The 20,615-nt window shown below is 43.4% G+C and overlaps 1 protein-coding gene and 1 long non-coding RNA gene across 2 annotated transcripts; one reads left to right on the top strand and one right to left on the bottom strand.

Annotated features, from left to right (window-relative positions):
- Positions 1-1,186: 1,186 nt before the first annotated feature.
- LOC106587138 (two pore channel protein 2) lies at positions 1,187-14,397 on the top strand. Its single transcript, XM_014175184.2, has 24 exons — positions 1,187-1,471; positions 6,059-6,114; positions 6,236-6,312; positions 6,628-6,805; positions 6,948-7,064; positions 7,189-7,295; positions 7,594-7,666; positions 7,961-8,060; positions 8,164-8,229; positions 8,334-8,398; positions 8,506-8,615; positions 8,808-8,889; positions 8,994-9,080; positions 9,249-9,368; positions 9,482-9,670; positions 10,088-10,137; positions 10,474-10,573; positions 11,074-11,145; positions 11,304-11,377; positions 11,528-11,621; positions 11,863-11,945; positions 12,365-12,446; positions 12,555-12,646; positions 13,577-14,397. The coding sequence occupies exons 1-24, from the start codon at positions 1,333-1,335 to the stop codon at positions 13,650-13,652; spliced, it is 2,289 nt and encodes a 762-aa protein (XP_014030659.1). The 5' UTR covers positions 1,187-1,332; the 3' UTR covers positions 13,653-14,397.
- Positions 1,466-7,715, bottom strand: LOC123730775 (uncharacterized). The gene is made up of 3 exons (XR_006762212.1): positions 7,587-7,715; positions 2,155-2,244; positions 1,466-1,977 (listed from the first exon to the last, which is right to left on the bottom strand). It is a non-coding gene; the product is annotated as an uncharacterized lncRNA (long non-coding RNA).
- Positions 14,398-20,615: the final 6,218 nt, after the last annotated feature.

The following is a 20,615-nucleotide window of genomic DNA, read 5'->3' as shown; positions in this document are numbered from 1 at the left end:
ATTTTATCCGTGACCTTGAGCCTTCTTGGATGGGCACTTCTAATGTAACTCTATGGCAGTACCCAAGGGGCTAGAATTTTCTAGGTCTACCCTTAGACTTGGCAGTGACGTAGTGTCCCCATGAGTAACAGAACACTGAGCCAATCACGGCGCAACGCTCCGTATTTTCTGCTGGCTTGCCCCACCACCATAGAAAGCACTGAGCTAGGCTGAAACACCTGCATTTTGGAGCTGCCTTACTTAAGAAAAGAAAAAGAGACCATGTTTGTATGCAGCTTTATTAACTCAATGATATATATTTTTTTATATTGTTTGCAAACTGATATGTGGCACATATTAATGCAAAAATAACAGGCGAGCACAAAAAAAAAAAATGTTGCTAAAAATGTGGGTCTAACTTGCCTTGGACATCGGGTCGCCACTGCTGTACAGTATACCCATTTCTGAAAATAGACCTAGACTATTGATTGATATTGTAGACTCTAACAATGAAGGGTATTCAAAATGAGTATTTTGTGTTAGTGGTTCAGCATTATGTGCATTATGTTGTCATTCTTCATGCTCTAGGCCAGTTTAAACTGGAGTTCAAAAGTAGTAACAATGTCTTTAAAAAAATATTCACAACAGTCTATTCTCTCAGGTTCAAATACAATACACTTGTTCATTGAAATATTGATGTTCAGCTTTACTATTAAACACGTTTTATGTTGGTTTTTTTCTGTTGTCATCAATTATGTGTATAACATGAGCCTAAGTGGTCATTTTACAAAGGAAGTGGAAAACTGATGGTTAAAACGAGTAAGTATGAAACGTATTTTACGTACCACTTTGATTAGCGCGTAAAAGGCTGCTGAAAAACAAAATAGAAAGTACACTACCACTAGACCGTGCAAGTAGACCGTGCAAGTAGACCGTGACAAAGTAGACTACCATTGTTTTACATTAAGACCTACTAGAGGCATTTTTTGGGGGGGACAGGCTGAACTCTTGAGTTTCGCGCGGTGTAGGTCAGTGGCGCAGTGAGTCACCCGCTGGTGAAAAGTGATACTTGAGGACGAGGACACAACTAGTTCGTTTCCTAAAAACATATTTCCCGTACTGTCGTAGCTAAGTGGATAAACTGTCTGTAAAAAGAAAACGATGGAAAACGTTTAACGAATTTAAACGTTTTTGACAGCATAACATGTTTTCTGTCTCTCTGACAGTTACAGTATAGTTCTCATTCTCTTTACTAAAACGGTCAATTTACACTTGGCGGACTTTGAGGTTGTTTTACCGGAGTTACAGGTGCTGCGTAAACAAGTTTACACTCGCTTAGGTCAATTTTACTAAATGGAATCAGAACAACTGCTGACTGGAAGCATTAACTACGGCTCCCACCCTGACAACAACGATCACCTTGAAAAGGGATTCCCAACGACGAGACGTCTGTCCTCCTCGGTTGCTGCAGAGTATTGCTGTGTCGAAGGGGGTAAGCGTTTCAGTAGTTCACACTATTAGAAGCATAGCTTCATAACATGTTATAACACGGTCATAACCATTCAATGTCATAACAGAGGACATAACACTGCCATGACACATATATTTAGACCTGTTGTGACATATGACATGATAAGGTCCTCTACCCTTTCGCCGAAGTATAATATCAGGCCACTGATCACCCAGTCTCTTCTGTTCTGGACGGTGTTGCATTGACACGAGAAGTAATTCAAATGGTTGTATATACTACAGTCAATCAAATTAACAAAGTTGTCACAATGTAATTATTGACTGTTATGTGACTGTATTATGAGCACATACCCCGTAGCACATCCAGAATGCTCTGCATCTCCTTTGCAGCACCTCCTCTCATATTGGCTAGTATAATAAAGGTTCCATTAAAAAATCTAAATACATCTTGAACAAGGTCAACAGTTTTGAAGGTGAAGGTGGACTGAAGCCGGCCGGGTTGTAAATCCTTCAGAATTCCTTCTCAATCTGTGAGAGAAAGACACAGAGAGAGATTTGTGACTGATGCTGTGATGAGTATCTCAGGTCAAGACAACACAGGATAATGATCAAGCATTACATTCATTATTGGCTATTGTCATTCAACTGTAATTTTGACGTGAGTGGGCTGAAACAGGGCCGGCCATCTGTTTTTATGTCACTCACAGGAAGTTAGACTCGAAGTTTGTTTATGGCAGCCTCCCTCAAAGTCTTCACCTCCACCATGGATACAGATGCATGAGCTAGCTACTTTCTCTGAAAAATACAAGTCAAGAACAGAAATCAGAGTAGAGTATACAACATGCGGTAATACCGCTACAGAAAGATACACTAAAATCTAAGACCAATAGCTAACACATTAAAATCCCAATTTCTCAACATTTTCATAACATATAGCTAACGTTAGCTCTCAACTATTCATGTACAATAGCTTGCTAGCTACCTAGCTATTTAATTGAACCTTTATTTAACTAGGCAAGTCAGTTAAGAACACATTCTTATTTGCAATGACGGCCCACCCCGGCCAAACAACGCTGGGCCACTACAACCAGATTGTGTGTCATCACTCATTGTGGCTGTCTCTGACATGGCAACTTTTCTCAAAAGCAGTCCACAATTTGCTGCCAAAAACTTCCTGTCAATGATTTCTACTGTCACCAAGCACCTTAAAGATTTTTTTATAAACACATTGTGGACCACTCAAAGAGAGTTTTGAGACATTAAAAACAATTGCTAACACTGTTCTTGAAGCATAGGGTCATGACACCTTATAACACAGTCATAACCATGTCATAACATGTTATAACAGTTGGTGTAACATATCATAACCTGTCATAACATTGTCATAACACTGTCATGACACATATTTATATGTGTTGTGACATATTATGCAATGTTTTATGACTGTTTATGACACCTACATAAGAGTGTCAAAACCCACAAAACCACACAAGGCAAACCATCCATTCCAGCATAGCCTACTTGTAAATAGTATGTTATATAACTTTTCCTGAAATTGGCCATTTTATTACCATGGTAATTGCACATAGATTGATGTCAAACATGTGCCTACCCCAATGCTCTGTTGCTGATGACTGGGATGATTGCAGGAGCAGGACAGCATTTGTGTCTTATGACTGATATATGGTGATGTACATGATAGGCCTCCAGACAGTAGTATGCTCTTAAAAAGTTTATTGTTTGTTTTTAAATGTACTTTGTCTGGAGCCCATGTGTCAAATGTAATTCATAATATTTTACTTTAAAAGGCATACTTGACATAAATTCTATAGATCATGAAATTATATATATATATATATATATATATATACAGTATATATAGTGGGGTCTGAAATTATTGACACCCTTGATAAAATGAGCAAAAATGACTGTTTAAAATAAATAATTTAAATAGTGAGCTATATTGTATGCTCAACAAAGGGGTAAATTATATCATTTTATACTAATACAATTGCTCAGAGAAAAATATTTTGTTTAACAAAAAGGTAGGGGTAAAACTTATTGACACGCCTGTTTTCAATACCTCTCAATTCCTCACCTTGCGGGGATAATAGCTGTACTGTTGACACCTATAATGTTACAATGCATGGGTGAATATTTAGCTAGTAGTTTTGCACAACACCATCTGTAGAGATTTACAAACACTAGCGGCAGGTAGCCTAGTGGTTAGCGCGTCGAGCCAGTAACCGAAAGGGTGCTGGATCGAAACCTCGAGATGACAAGGTAAAAATCAGTCATTCTGCCTCTGAACAAGGCAGTTAACCCACTGTTCACCGGTAGGCCATCGTTGTAAATAAGAATTTGTTCTTAACTGACTTGCCTAGTTAAATAAAGGTTAAATAAAAACGTACAGAATTGTGAGCAGTGGTAGTGTGGAGGGAAACAAAGTCTAATATGAGTCCAGTCTGGGCTACTAACAATTGCTCTATGGGCAGGACATGTTCTTTCAAAATATGGGGAGAAAAGAATAGTCATCTGGAAAGGAAAACTATCAAACATGCATCTGACCATGTATTATGACTGGAAAATGTACCTTTAAAAATTAGACCAGTGGAGGGACATTGCAGAGGCAGTGGGATTCTGGGTAAACGGTTCAACTGTGTGTCGAGAATTTGAATGAAGCCTATCATTCTTGTCGTACTAAATGTAGGGAAACAATAAACATCCCAAATCCTATGAATTGCCCTGAAGCCAGGTTGAAATGCCAAGCTCCACATTGTGATATGTCCTGTTGAACAAGGATGGCTCTGCCCTAGATTACTCTGTTCTTTTATGACATCACTTCTTACTTATGATGTACAGGACAGTAGCTCTTCTTTACACCCCACACAAAGCTTTTGAAAGACAGTCATGTAATGAAATACACTACATGGCCAAAAGTGGCCTGCTCGTCGAACATCTCATTCCAATATCATAGGCATTCATTTGGAGTTGGTCCCCCATTTGCTGGTATAACAGCCTCCACTCTTCTGGGAAGGCTTTCCACTAGATGTTGGAACATTGCTGCGGGGACTTGCACCCATTCAGCTACAAGAGCATTAGTGAGGTCGGGCACTGATGTTGGCCGATTAGGCCTGGCTCACAGTCAGTGTTCCAATTAATCCCAAAGGTGTTCAATGGGGTTGAGGGCAGGGCTCTGTGCAGGCCAGTCAAGTTCTTCCACACTGATCTCGATAAACCATTTCTGTATGGACCTCACTTTGTGCACGGTGGCATTGTCATGCTGAAACAGAAAAGGGCTTTCCCCAAACTGTTGCCACAAAGTTGGAAGCACAGAATCGTCTAGAATGTCATTGTATGCTGTAGCGTTGATTTCCCTTCACTGGAACTAAAAACCTCTTCCACCAAACTTTACCGTTGCCACTATGCATTCGGGCAGGTAGCGTTCTCCTGGCATCCGCCACACCCAGATTTGTCCACTGGACTGCCAGATGGTGAAGCGTGATTCATCACTCCAGAGAATGCTTTTCCACTGCTCCAGAGTCAAAAGGCAGCAAGCTTTACACCACTCCACCCAAATTTGGCATTGTGCATGGTGAACTTAGGCTTGTGTGCGGCTGCTCGGCCATGGAAATCAATTTCATGAAGCTCCGGACATACAGTTCTTTCATTGCTTTCAAAGGCAGTTTGGAACTCGGTACTGAGTGATGCAACCGAGGAAAGAATTTTTACGGGCTACGCGCTTCAGCACTCGGTGGTCCCATTCTGTGTGCTTGTGTGGACTACCACTTCGCGGCTGAGCCGTTGTTGCTCCTAGACGTTTCCACTTCATAATAACAGCACTGTCCAGGGAAGCTCTAGCAGAGCAGAAATTTGACGAACTGACTTGTTCGAAAGGTGGCATCCTATGACGGTGCCACGTTGAAAGTCCCTGAGCTCTTCAGTACGGGCCATTCTACTACCAATGTTTGTCTATGGAGATTGCATGGTTGTGTGCTCAATTTTATACAGCTGTCTGCAACGGGTGTGGCTGAAATAGCCCAATTCACTCATTTGAAGGGGGACAAATGGGGACAAAGACAAATCCAGGAGATGATATGGCTTCTTAACACAGATCAGAATAGCTTCGTGAATTGGATTTAAACTGAAAATGATAATTGAATTCAAGTGACAGTCCAGTCCAGTAAGTGAAAGAGGGTTCAGTTGACATTTCGATGTGTGATCAGCTCTGTGGAAAAATGCCTGGAATTAGTAGCTAATTTAATCTGACCTGGCGAGGGATGTTTGGAGCACACTATTCATCCAGACTTGGGTATAATTCAATTGGAATATTTGAACGACTAAGATGAATTCAGACATGCTCGCGTTGAACTTTATTGCAGACACATGCACGCAGGCCTACTGTAGGATTAGGACGTGGGCTCATTTTTTTGGGTTGGGGTTTATTCATTTGCTTGAGAAAAGCTACAGATAGGTAGACGGGTTCGTTTTCAATGTTTTGTTTTCAATCAATACAGAGTACGACTTTATTGGCTTGAGAACAACTTGTTTCACAGCACTTGCTTTTGACAATGTACATGCGTAATCATTTCCCTCTCCTCTTACACAGGCGATGAGGATCTCTACCTCCAGCAAGCTGCTGTGTTTATCGAGGACGCCATACAGGTGAAACATATGAACTGTCGCCGTAACTGATTGACACATATTATTTGTATGACTCGTGTTGGTTATGAACTACCCCTAAACTGCCGTTTCAAAACAATGAAATGTGTTTCTCGTTCTACAGTACCGATCCATCAATCATAGAGTGGATGCAAACTCGTTACGTCTGTACAGGTGGTACTACTCCAGGATATGGCAATGGTAAGTCGCTACTGTCATGAGTCAAAGTATATTGTTTTGGATTGTTCTGCACGTTTCTATTCTTAAATTTGTCCTATCTTCTGAAGGATGACATTATATCCCCTCTGCACTGTATCTCACTGCAATGTGTGACCACACTCAGCATCGCTATGTCTTAACTCTTGTCCTGTCTTAGCTTCCTCTGTGGTTAAGCGTAGTGAGAAAAGCACTTTATGACAGTGAAGCCAACCATCACCCTTCTCGTTCTCAGTCAGATGTTTGAACCCCCCCCCACGGGTTTTGTGTCATTGTTAAACGACTGTCTGTGTTGCTCAGGGGGCTGGGCCTGACTATTGCGGTCGTCTTGACGCTGGCTTTCATCGAGAGGCCCTCGTCCTTCTCCTACACATCAGACCCCCGCTTCAGACCTCCCCCCTGGGAGCCCCCCTGTGGCCTGACAGAGGGCATAGAGATATTCTGCCTCGTCATCTTTGCCATTGACCTCGCTACCAAGGTAACCATCAGACCATGTTTCTGCCAATGCCAATGGGGAACGAGACAGTAGATGGGCAACAAGAAATCTACATGAAAATCCATTTTGTGTCTTTATTTGCAATAAAAATAGACATGACTCTAACTGGATATATTGTTCTTAGAGCTACTTGATTGGTTGGGAGGAGTTTCGGCAGTGCAAGTGGTTGATCGTCTACATCTTGGCCGTCTCAGCGTCTGTAATTGATTGGGCGTTGACGTTGAGCATGTATTGTGATCAGGTGAGAGGATATTCAAAATGTGGGTTTAAACACCCTCTGTAATATTCAACAGTTCATAAAGACATGGTTTGCCATGCAAAGATTCGAATGGAATGTCGCTCTTTCCCTTTGTTGTCGACGGCAGAACTTACGCGTTAGGAGACTCATTCGGCCATTCTTCCTCCTTCAAAACTCCTCCCTGATGAAGAAAACCTTGAAGTGCATCAAGAGGACCCTCCCAGAGATAGCCAGGTAGTTGTGTTTGCCACCAACACTTTGTTCAATCTCATACCTTCCCTTCACAGCTTTACAATTATTGTCAATTATTGTCATAAGCTCTCACTTCTGTGATCACATACATAGTTCCCTAAAACTGCACGGTAGGGTTTATTTCGGGTTATATACATACATGATTCACTCTTGTTTCAGTCCATGTGAGACCCACAGAGGGCACCCTAATATACTTGCATATGTATATAGGCCTGACTGTCATTGCAGAGGTGTGTGTCTAATGCACCACTCCTCTCTCTCTCTCTCTCTTACCTCCCAGTGTTATCCTGCTCCTGGCTCTCCACCTCTGCCTCTTCACCATGATTGGCATGCTGCTCTTTGCTAAAGGAGAGGTGCGCTCTGTTCCACCCTGCTGGCCGTACTGTTGACGCCCAGTTCTCAAGCCTGAATATGCCCTTTTACCTTACCTCACCACTGTTTTATTCACCCTGGTGGTACAGGCTTTATCAGAGCTTTAACGCCAACTAGTGGTAGATGTGTCATATTACACTTGTCTAAATAGAGACCAGTACAGAAACTCGCCCTCACGTGACCAATAAGACCAAGATAAAGCACAATGAATGTCCATTTAGCATTGTTGTTATAAGGGACTTAAACATCTCCGTATTACCTCTGTTTGTCCCTAGAACCCGAAGCAAAATGGGGAGTGGGAGGCCTACTTCAGAGACTTGCCCACGTCTCTCTCCTCTCTCTTGGTGCTCCTCACTACAGCCAATAACCCCGATGGTAAGTTCACTGTGTAGGTCATAGTGAATTAAACATATCTTTTCTGCTGCATAATGTCTTCTCCACCTAAACCTGTCTTCGTGTGGTTTGTTTTTTTAAACAGTGATGATTCCAGCCTATTCCTTAAACCGAGGATACTCCATCTTCTTCATTCTCTTCAGTGGTTTTGGTAAGAACTAGCCACCAAATGAACTGTTAAGAGACAAGGAAAATATGAAACGGATTGAGTGGTAACACAGTCTGTTGATCATTTGTCTTATTTACTGCTCCCAGGAACCTACTTCTTGATGAACTTGCTAACTGCCATCGTTTACAACCAGTTCAGGGGATACCTGCTGGTGAGTTTAAGACTGGCACTGGACTGATATGATTTAAATATCAGACCATTTTAAGGTACAGTGTAAACCCCACAGGTAATCATGATGAAATTGTTCTCTTGTGGCAGATGTCTGTCCAAGCATCCATCCTAAGGAGGAGACTGGGCGTCAGAGCTGCCTTTGAGGTCATGTCCTGCCAGGGGCGGGGTCAGGACGCTACACACTCAGAGGAGCATGTGTAAGACTGCTCATTCTCTTACCCTTAAGCCCTACACACACGAAGACACACACACACACACACACACACACACACACACACACACACACACACACACACACACACACACACACACACACACACACACACACACACACACACACACACACACACACACACACACTGAATGGCCTTACATCTTGTCCCTCCCAGAGAGCGTGTGCGGGTGGATGCCTCTTTGCAGGTCATGGCGAGGGTACAAATGAAGTCCTACTACAGACAAGCCATCATCAAGGTGAGAAAAGACTACGGTGCAAATCTTTAGAACGTGTTGGATAAACATTTGAATATAGCTCCCTTTGAATGTGCCTCTCTCTCTCTCTCTCTCTCTCTGTGTAGAGAGTGCAGCAGTTGTCAGATGGCTTTATCCAGTGGGAGGCCTTCCGGAGGCTTTTTGACGAGCTGGACAAGGACCGCATCAAAGAGGTGGGGCCACATCTCATTAACTGCTTTGTGCTTCTCCACTGGATCAATGTTACTGGAATGGATTTAACTTCAATGTCGGTTCTAAACTGACCTTATTTTACTTATCTAAATGATAGCTAGAATGCTCCTGTATGATTTGACGAGTCTTCGTTGTCTTTTCTGCTGCAGCACCCTCCAAAGCCAGAGTACAACTCCTCACTCCTCCAGAGGCTTCAGTTGATTTCCAGCCACTACTATGTTACGGTAGTGGGAAACGCCGTGGCCCTGACCAATGTCATGTGCATCTGTGTAAGTCCAGGACCTTCTTACAGACAGGATGTCGGGCCTGTTGTTTGCGCGTCCATCATATTAGACAGAGGCTCAACTTGTTTGGTCTCTCTGTTTCTCTCTGTGTTTTGCAGACCATTCTGGTGCTTGACTCCGAGAAGTCCATTGCAGAGCGGGATGACTACTACATGGAAGTTATCAACTGTTTCTTTATTCTATACTACCTGATGGAGATGAGTCTAAAAATATTAGCCTTTGGGTGGAGAGGCTACTTGTCATACAGAAACAATATATTTGATGGACTTCTCACAGTTTGCCTTCTGGTAAGATATTCTGTAAATGAAAGGAAACATATTAAAGGTGCAATATGTAGAAATCACTCGACCGTTTCAATGCTTCTCCTTATTTCAGTTTAACAATGTATAGTGTGTAGAGAATCATCGTGCAATCTAAACTGCTCTGAAATGTATTTTCATTAACCAAATATCTTGTATTTTCAGCTGTTTGAAGCTGGTGTACAAAACTGAAAGAGAAAAGACGCTCGCTAAAACGTAACTTAACGGGGAGCATAGAAAAAGTGCACATCGAATGGATCTACCGCTTCTCAGATCTATAACTCACATTTCTATGTGAATTTGGTCGGGTCGCCCCCAAAAAGCTACATACTGCCCCTTTAAGCATATTTCTGTCTTGGTAATATAACTCAAAGTATTTGATTTTTTTTTTTTTTTTTTTAACAGGTCCTTCAGATCACCATTTTTGCCACCTACAGGCTCCCCTTTCCTAAATGGTTGGTGTCTTCACTTCGGTCATATTTCTGGCTCAACAAATATATTCTGTATAAGGAAATTGTCTTGAAGGATGGTGTTCATTTGTATATACAGTAACAATAGTGATGAACGAGTAACTTTGTTTACGCACACACACACACACACACAGGTACATGGGGATGGTCGAAAAAACAGGAATAGAAACATGGACGTATAGATATGGTACATGGTGATGCACATGATAAACATAGCAGAGGAAGAGTGTTACTGAATAAAACACTACGAATGGATGAACGATAAGTAACTGAGTAGCACTGTGAGATTGAATAAACCTTTGTGTGGTGTGGTTGTCCCAGGAACCCAGCGTCGCGTGGTCTGATGTCTCTGTGGGAGATGGTACGTCTGGTCAACATGCTCATCGTCGTCCGTTTCCTCCGAATCATCCCTGATATCAAGGTGAGGAAGTGGTGCCGCTGGGTAGAAGTAGTGCCTTCGTTTTGGGCCTCCCGAGTGCCGCGGCGGTCTAAGGCACTGCATCTCAGTGCAAGAGGCGTCACTACAGTCCCCGGTTCAAATCCACGCTGTATCACATCTGGCCGTGATTGGGAGTCCCATAGGGCGCCGCACTATTGGCCCAGCATCGTCTGGGTTTGGTCGGGGTAGGCCGTCATTGTAAATAAGAATTTGCTCTTAACTGATTTGCCTAGTTAAATAAAGGAAAAATAAACAAATAATAATAATTAAACGTATGTGATGAGATGTTGTATTTGGCTCCACCTAATGGTGGAAATGGTTTATTGCTTGACTTTTGCTCTATTTTGGTGTACCGTTATGTCAATAGATTTGTATTGTTGTAAGTTCATGCCGGTACAGCTAATGTCTTTATCATCTCTGGTTATGCATGTTGGTATTACACTATAGAAATAGTCTTCCTTGTGTTTTAATGCCTCTTTTAGCTGATGGCCCTCATAGCGAGTACTTTGGTTGACCTGGTGAAAAACCTCAGAGCGTTTGCAGGAATACTCGTGGTGAGTGACTCAACGGCACCTGTTTATATTTCTCTTTTGTTCTCTCATCCAACTAGTCATTTGAAATGCATGTCTATACACTAGGCGTCTGTTTGCTGGACGTCATGGATTCCCTATCCCAGCTAACATCTGTGTTTTTGCGCCTCGTTGTTCTTTAGGTGGTGTTCTATGTGTTTGCTGTCCTTGGCATCTGGCTGTTCCAGGGAGCCATCACAGCTCCAAGGCAGATGAGGTACGGTTTGACAATGATGTATTTGAACGCTTGTACACTATTCACAAACATCAAAGTAGCAAATGGCCTCATACAGTAGGCTAATGTGGCTGTTTTAATGTGTTTACTGTGTGAGGTAATTTAAGTTGTTTTATATGTATTCCTCTACAGTGTGATGTCCAATTCCAGTATGGAGAACATCACCGTGGAGTGTGGTTCCTACGAGCAGCTGGGCTACTGGCCAAACAACTTTGACGACTTTGCTGTGGGTGCCCTTCTCTTGTCTCTCACTCTGCCAGGCCGTGAAGCCGAGTCGTAGGCAGAGAACACAGAGGCTTAGCTCAAGGCGAACATTCTGACTTTAACGATAGCATTCTCTGCATAGCCCTGTCTACTGTCATAAGAGACTGGTTTAATGAGAATAGGCTTTTGGAGGGAATGGAACTGTAAAACACATGGTTGGCATGGTCTGTTTTCGTTCTCCTCTCTCCCTCTGTTTTGCTCAGTCTTCCCTCGTCCTCCTTTACAACGTCATGGTGGTGAATAACTGGCAAGTGTTCATGGATGCCTACACCAGATACACCACAGAGTAAGCCAACCCTAATACAAATCAATACATGAGTCTTATGATCCGACTGTCAGATGCTTCACTTTGTTTCCCTATCCACTAGAGGGAAGCAGTTGACGCTGAAGCACATCAGTCCTTTCATTTTTTGGGGCCATGCCTTACTTTAATGAGCTCCCGCTTCATAATATTTATCTCATTTCAGTTGTTCCCTAAAAAATTGCAACTGTTTAGTTGGTTAAACAAGCATTTGTACCCAACTCAGGACAAGGCTAGCAACGGTGAAAATGCATGTAGGAGTGGGGGCATAGTCATTATTTGTCCTGCTTAAAGAGGACGAAGACAAGTTAATTGTGCATGGGGCTCTGTTTGTAAAACAGTGATTATGGGTAATGGTGATGTGTCCATGTAAACAGTTGATCTGGTTACTTTTCTCCTCCCAGGTGGTCCAAGGTCTACTTTGTCTCCTGGTGGCTTACCTCCTCTGTCATGTGGGTCAACTTGTTTGTGGCTCTCATCTTGGAGGTATGTATGAACTTATGCTGGCCTGATCTGTACTTACTTTGTTTTAAGTGCAAGATGTTTCTGGAAAAAAAAAAGTCAACTCCACGATACCTCTGTTTTATGTAACAGAACTTCATCTATAAGTGGGACCGGAGTGTCATGTGTTCAGTGGCGGACGTTGAGCGAACAGGTTATGAGACTACCGTCCAGCTCATGTTCAGGTATGTTGCTGCAACTCTGAAGCTGCTTTTTAACTCTGCTCTGGCTCTGGCTTTTTTGCTTCTGTTTGTGGTCTGATTGGTTGCATATTCCTACTTTCTGGTGTTGGTTTTAGGCCTAGAGGTCAGTCACGAACTGGGATACCCTCACTGTCAGCGGTTCTGTCAGTTCTCTGTGAACTGCCTAAAACCATGCTCTTTGGCTACTCACGTTTCGATACTGAATCACTTTTCCCCAAAAATCTTGTGTCTGGTGAGCTTTCTGATAATAAACTGTAAAATGGCATGTATTTCTTCATGACCTTGCTTGCAGATAATGCATTATATAATTTAGGGCTGGGAATTACCAGGGACCTAACGATATGATATTATCACAATACTTAGATGCCGATTCGATATGTATTGCAATTCTCGCGATGTTATTGCGATACTGCGATCTTGTTGCGATTCCATGTTCCAAACATATTGCTCACCATGTCTGCTGCAGAGTGACAAGAGAGAGCCATGATCAGTCAAGGATATAAAAGCGCTGAAAACATCTTGGCTCACTATTTATAGGATAGGCGCAGGCACAGCTTAGGTGTTTAGGTGCAGGTACAGCTGACTAGCACTTTGTTTTGTAAAAATCGTCAAGAATAATATTGCGATATGTAACTGTATCAATTTTTACCCCATCACTAATATAATTGGTAGCAAAAACATCCGCCCACCCTTTTCTCGATCAACTAAACGCATGTCGCTGAAATATTTGCTGAAGGTGTGGTTGATATATTTAGCAGGGACAAGTCAGAAGAGCAAACCCTTAATGCCCATCCCTAAATGCACGCTGTGGACTACAGCAGCCGCCTGCATGAGCGTGCTTCGCTTCAACTCGTTGTGTGTCTCTTGACACAGTTTCTTGTCCTGTCTTTAAAACTCCACTGTACCTTCCAGAGAACAAATTCAGGAGCCTACAGAGGAAGAACTGGTCACCCAACTCCACCAGCACCCTCACCTGCATCTCAGCTGATGACCCTTCACCCCTCACACACCATTGGGACCCTATGTCCGACCAAGCTTGTACAGTACCAATCCAAAATAAACAGGGCCTTTACTGGCTATCACGTATGTCTGTGTGAATGGCAGGGACTCAAAAGCACAAAATGGACAATATTGTTAGGGCTCTCTCAATTCTGATAATTTTGTATGTTTTTGCACTCAAACCACTGGACAACTGCCTCACTTCCTGCATCTGTTACTTTAAAAGTGAGTTTGAAAGATTAAGTTGCTAAATGTTTTGTTCATGTTAAGACTGTTATTATATATTTTTTTAACCCTAATTTAACTAGGCAGTCAGGAACAAATTCTTATTTTACAATGATGGCCCACCCCGGCCCAACCTTCCCCTAACCCGGACGACGCTGGGCCAATTGTGCGCCGCCCTATGGGACTCCCGATCACGGCCGGTTGTGATACATCCCGGGATCAAACCAGGGTCTGTAGTGAGGCCTCTAGCACTGAGATGCAGTGCAGTGCCTTAGACCGCTGCGCAACCCGGGAGCTCCCGTTATTACTTTAGTTTGATGGTAATCACTGTATGCTATCAAACAAAATACACCACTGTTCTTAATGGAATTATTTAAGGGAGTAAAAAGGGGAAAGGACTAGTTTTTATTTGTAAATTTGTCATGAAAGCTGTTTCTTTTGCTTACCTGCCTTGCAATGTAAATAGGATTTTGCCTTTAGCTAAATAAAGAAATATGGGTTTTATCCTAGTGACTGTTATATAAATGATGAAATATGTGTTTAGCATGGCTGGAAATTATTCTCTCAAATGTGTAAAACAAATTTTTTAGACAAGGCCTGCCCTTGCGTTTTTTTGTTGTTGCATTGGGTCAATTCTCTCCTGAATAGCTATAGCTACAATTTCATCTTGAAGTTACATAATTACCTGACTGTTGCAATCAGTTGGAAGGTGACGAGGTTGTGTGTTTTCTGAGACCCTCGGGTCTTCCGGACATAACCACCAACTGATATCTCCGTCCTCCTCACTCATCAGGTCAGGCTAGTTAGTGATAAGCGTGAATGAAGATTTCCTGCTGGTGCATCCTGGTGATGCTCATTTCAGATAAGGGTTATTAACTCTCCCCGGGGCATGCAAGTCTTGACTGAGGAACCCTGCTCACACGGCGGAATGGCATGGTATAGAATGGAATGGAGAACTGTTATTCTACCTGAAGGGCAGCGGGAGAAACGTGTTTTTGAGAAGAATAAAAATGGCATGTTTTACAACATCATAATAAAATGCTATCAGAAAGATAATTATGGGGATCAAGGCATGGCACCATTCTAGGCATTGCCCCCGGGGTTTGTTCTGTGGTTCTATGCTAATAGAGTACACAGACACACACACACACTGGTGTTGACACTCCACACCCCACACACTCAAGCATCATGTTTACTGGAAACAGACTAGGGCAAACAAGCCAACCTCCAGAGGGCCTGACATCAAAGCTCTGACCTCCTCCTCTCTTCCCACTATTTGTTTGCTTTTCCTCTTGGTGAGTTTGGGCTCGTGCAAAGGCCTTACCACAAACCCTGTCCACAACCACATAAGAAGGTAGGGACATGTCTGGTTAAAAGCCCATTTCATGACAACACGACAGACCATTGAGATATGATGTAGGCTAGCTAGCCTGTTTAGGGCTATCTGGACGTTTTGAGTCTTTACCGAGTAGTGATTTCTAGATTCTAGAACAGGGATGGGTAACTGGCGGCCCCCATTTTTGTAGGCACGCGGACCAATTTTAAGGATTTTTTTTGGGTGGGGGGGGGGGGTACTCAGTCAGGGTCTCAACTTACTGTTGAGAGTTAGAATAATAAAATACACAATTTCGATATTTGATTGTGCATCAGAAGTCACACAATTAGCCCATGACATGTTTTTTCTTATTGGTAGGTTAGTCTTGCGGCCAGCTATCTAAAGTTGTAGTAAGCATGGTCGAATTACCAAACAGCTTGGGGCCCGTTGATCATCAGTTATCATATTAAAAACTGCAAACATTTTCCTCCACCCTATGGCAAAATGTGTAAAAAAATAAATAAATATGCCCAATGGCAAATTTTGTAGAATTGCATGAAATTAGTTATAAAACTAAAACATTTTCTCTACGCCCCATGGCAAGATGTGCAGAATTGCAGGAAATTAACTTTAAAACTTCAAATGTTTATCTTCGAGGTCACGAGTTGTCACCCTCAAAGTTGCCCATCCCTGTTCTATAAGGTTGAAGCTTCCATCAATTCTGCCAACATGTCAGCTATGTTCTATCTAGAGCCCACCACTGCAGTGATGGCAGAGCCAGAGGCGTCCAAGACGAGGCATGATTGGCGATAATTAGAAGCAGGTGGTTAATGAGTTGGGCAGACTAATGAACACCACACACTCGTGTTTACCCAGCTTGATGAGGACAGATTAGGTCAACATAGCCTGGCTGCCTGGAATGCCAACACTAGCAGGAGGGATAGGCCTAGGTGATGTGTGATAGAGCAGGGCTTCCCAAACTCTTTTACTCAGGCCCCTTTTCCAGCATTGGGGAACATCCCCTCCACACTTTATATTGGCACAAGCACTGTTCATGACACAAACTGTTCACACTCCTCTTGTTGGCGGAGAGAAAATGTTGCAGGTTTAAAGCTTATTTCCTGCTATTCTATACATTTTGCCATGGGATGGAGACTTTTTAATTAAATGTTAAAGCTAGTTTCCTGCAATTTTCCACATTTTGTCATGGTGTGGTGCAGAGAACATTTAGCGGTTTTAAAGTACATTTCCTGGAATTCTCCACATTTCCCTATGTCTTATGTGTTTATGTGATATTTGAGTGACTCAAACATTGACAACAAAATCAATGGGCTAAAAAAACCTAGCTAAAAATGTTTTGCTGACATGGGCTAATTGATCTGTATATTTCTGACAAGTTATAAATAACTCTAAGGTATGCAATGACTAACATGACAAGAGGAACTGATGATGCACTACCCAATTTCAAAATTGCACCCTGTGCATTCCACTATTACTACAACGTTCAGGGGTAAGTTGAAAGCCGGATTGAGTTCCTTGAAAATCCAACAAAATGAGGCCCTTCACAGGCTAGCTCTGAGGCCACAGTTTGGGAACCACTGTGCTAGAGGAATGCAGGCTGGGCAGATGTATGTATGCAGGCATTAATAGTCATTACATCCCCTAGGAACCTACTATATCACTGCAGTGGGTTTCTTTACCAGACCATAGTTTGTTGACCCTGTTGTTTGTTCAGTCACTGAGCTTGGCTGGGTTTGTTTCCGCTACCTCTGTGTTGGTCAGCCTCACTTCTCACTAGACACTCAGTTACATCAACGTCTAGGCCAGTGTTTCCCAAACTCAGTCCTGGGAACCCAAAAGGTTTTTGGGTTTTGCCCTAGCGCCAAAGAGCTGATTCAAATCGAAAGCTTGATGATGAGTTGGTTAATTAAAGATTGTTAATGACTTGATTATTGGAATCAGCTGTGTAGTGCTAGGGGGGGGAACAAAATCTTGGGTCCCCAGGACCGAGTTTTGGAAACGCTGGTCTCTAGGCCTACCAAACAGCATGAGGAATCAGGGTTATAGTAATTGGTTGAATAAGTCAAGTGTCTCTCTATCTGATCACAGGGCCTGTCTGATCTCCAGCTGTCAGTGCCTCCCTCCCCACCACACACATTCCCTGCAGAAGATGCTCATGGGAAGCTAGCAGTCTGTGTTACCTGCCAAACTAAATGATGTCATAGCCTGGTGACCTTTTGCTCTGTGTGCTGAAATGCCAGTGATGAGAGATGTCAGTTCTCCAAGCATGTGAAGAATGCAGCTGCCGACAGGGGAGGTGACCCAACAGGGTTCTCTCTCTCTTTACTAAGAGGATATTGGAAACAAAGTGAGGCATTCACATGCAGTTGCAAACAGAGACTAGTTGGCCTTGCCTCCTACTGCTTGAAGAAGGTGTTGTTGTTTGCTCATTGTGGGTTTCGGTTGATCTTTCCCTATGTTTGTGTTATTCCATGTGTGAAGCCGTTGGCAGGACTACCAGCGCTAGTTACAGCACGTGGGACTGACCTCTGGTAACCCTTTTTGTTTCTAGAGTAGCAGAAAAGATCATGATACAAACTGCTTCTGAACCTGTATTTCCCTGCTAGTGACCTCATAATAGCGGTCGCCAGTCCTTCCAGAATTTTCCTGATAACATCTTGTCATTCTCACTGCCCTGAAAGGGTTCTGTGCAGCTGCGCCATGTTCTCACTGATTACCGAGGGGAGTTTTTCTCTCTCTCTCTCGTTCTGTAATAAGGGAATTACTGCTCTTTGAGTTCCTGAGCAATATGCTTCACCCGATCAGTCAGACTGTATCTCAAAAGTTGTATTTTATTTGGGTGAATAGGCCCAATACCAACACGATATGCTATTGAAAATCCAATTGAACAGCCGATTCTGTCCCTCCATTGAACCTCAAGCTGTCACCCGTGTAAGTAGTGTGGCGTCTAGAAAGTTGAAGAATATTGAACAAAAAGATTCCGTTCACCATCCAGCTGCTGATTGTGGATCATCTTTCACGTCTTAAAGTCTCGCCACCATAGTTACTAGAGCAGGAGCGAGGAAACTGATCCAGGAGCTACTGTCCAGGGGCAGGTTTAGTCGCCACCTACTTCTCCACCCTTCCCTTGTTCACATGAAGGCTTTAGCTAACCTGCCTCTATAAGCCCTAATGATACCTGTTGGCCCCGGTCCGTTCTCTCACCCCTTTCACCAAATGTGGGAGACCTGCTTTTACAGGACCTTTTGAAGCTGCCGCACCTGGTTGCGATCTTATATTTCGCTCAGGGGGAAAAAAAACGTTGATTTATATAATTAAAGGGATTGGGCTGGGGAAAAAAGAGCCTTGCGACTCCACAGGTCTTTATTGTGAGGTATTGGGCCATTCTCACCCTCTGTGAAGCCACAGGAAGAGAATAGAAGGAGATGTCCCTACGCCACCATATAGCCTTTACCCTTTACTTTGAGACCAGAAGACTCATATCTGGACACGGGAGAGGTATGACCTACACCACATATCACCTCCCCTTCACCACCTACTTCCTCACAACTCTGTCACCACATCTTCCAGGTCCTATCTGAGGGCTCCCTGACTGTAATTACTCAGCCGCCCACCAAACGGACCGGCCAGCCTGGCCGACTTGGCTCCTTTCTTCTGTTCAATGGCTGCCTGTCTGCCCTACTCTGAGTGGGAGCAGATGCACCTGTCTGTCAGGCCCTGCCCAGCTCCTTTCTCTGCCTGGTGGAGAGGCGGAGCTGGGGCTGGTGCCCACTCAGGTGAGAGGGGCCGTTGATCTGGGGCATGGTGCACCCTGGCAGCCTCCTCCAACACCTGCCAGCCAGGTGCCACTTTATCGCCTCGCCACCCCCTCCCTCTCGCCTCTGTTTGTCCGGTTTCACTCCCTATACAGGATAAGGAGGGCTGTAAACAATAAGGGAGAAAAGTTCAGGACATTCCACTTTCAGCCTGTCTCACGACCCAGCCCATCTTTAGCAAGCAGCAGCTGGTTCTCACTCGCCCACTTTCTCTCTCTCTCTCTCCCTCTCCTTCTCTCTCTCTCTCTCTCTCTCTCTCTTTCTCTCTCTCCCACTCTGGGTGTGTGAGGGAGAGAGAGAGGTGCATTGCTTTGATCAATATTCCCAAGTTGCATAACACCATAAGAAGCATTTTAGTTGAAATGACTAAGCATTAGCTACAGATATGTTTATTGAAGTGCCCTTTTCAGTGATTGAATACTCAGTTCAAAAACTCACAAGAGTACTTTCGTCAAGTTTCTTCCACACTTTATGGCAGAGCAGACTTCAGAAAAAACTAGATGCTGCTCAAAGCACTTTTGGTTGCCAGCCTAACGACATGAAAAGAGATTTCTGCAAACACTCCTCTCTGTGTCTGGCACTGTAACTCTCCAGTAATAAATTAACTTGTGGCCAAAGTGCGGAATGCATTCTTCAGCAGCGGAAGCAATCAGTCTGCCCGTACTGCCCTTTCTCTCCCGCTCAATACACTTAGAGAGCAGGCTCATTAGCATACAGGTGAGAAGAAGAAAGCAGGTCTTTAGAAAGGAAACGGGGAACAACCAGGGAGACGATTGTCGAGTAAGAAGCAAAGGTGTTTTTTTTCTTCTTCTGGAGACCGAATGTGGGGGATTTTCACTCAAAAAAAGGTTTAGGTCAACATTGGCATGTAGACAGAAGCCAGCAGCTGTCCTCTGGGCTCTGTCTGTAGGAGGCAAGGCAGCCATTAGTCTCTGTCAGAGCAGAGCTGCTCTGGGGAACTTCCATAATGAGAGGGATCTCACCGCTAGATGGCAGTAGTTGCTTCTTAGATGCGACAAGTCCTAGATGCAACAGGTGGTGAATTCTATGAGACTATCTCACCCCCGCTTTTTCTATGAAGAGAAAACAAAGGGCTTGTAGTTTATGGAAGTTTTTAAGACCTAGGCCTACAGTGTTACCAGTTTTATCAGGCATGGTGTGCAAACATGAACATGAAAAAGGTCCAGTTCCCTGTTGTTGGACATAGCTGGCTGTTTAGTCATGCTGTTTGGTGGACCCTGGTTAAATAGAAGGACTGCTCTGCATTGCTATGATAATGATGAGGTTATCATATGATGTCCATTATGGCCCAGCTTTTATCACCCCTACATCAGTGGCCTCTACTCCCATCCCAATGTTGTTCTGATTTCTCAGTGATCCACCATGTCAAACTGTCTCATGTTTTTATTAATGCTGATTGACCCCTATTTGGATATAATACCTATCTACCTACTCTCCCTATAAGGGCCTATTGTTCATCGTCCACATTCTTGTGTTTGTGAGTGTGTGTGTGTGTGTGTGTGTGTGTGTGTGTGTGTGTGTGTGTGTGTGTGTGTGTGTGTGTGTGTGTGTGTGT

The sequence above is a fragment of the Salmo salar genome, chromosome ssa26 (assembly GCF_905237065.1).
Source record: "Salmo salar chromosome ssa26, Ssal_v3.1, whole genome shotgun sequence".
NCBI lineage: Eukaryota > Metazoa > Chordata > Actinopteri > Salmoniformes > Salmonidae > Salmo > Salmo salar.
The sequence above is the reverse complement of the archived record's forward strand: the minus strand, read 5'-3'. Positions and strand labels throughout refer to the sequence as shown.

Coding starts and splice junctions, on each gene's coding strand:
- LOC106587138 (XM_014175184.2), top strand. CDS start 1,333: ATGGAATCAGAACAACTGCTGACTGGAAGCATTAACTACGGCTCCCAC. Junction 9,081..9,248: donor ACAAGGACCGCATCAAAGAG/GTGGGGCCACAT, acceptor TTTCTGCTGCAG/CACCCTCCAAAGCCAGAGTA. Junction 9,369..9,481: donor CCAATGTCATGTGCATCTGT/GTAAGTCCAGGA, acceptor TGTGTTTTGCAG/ACCATTCTGGTGCTTGACTC.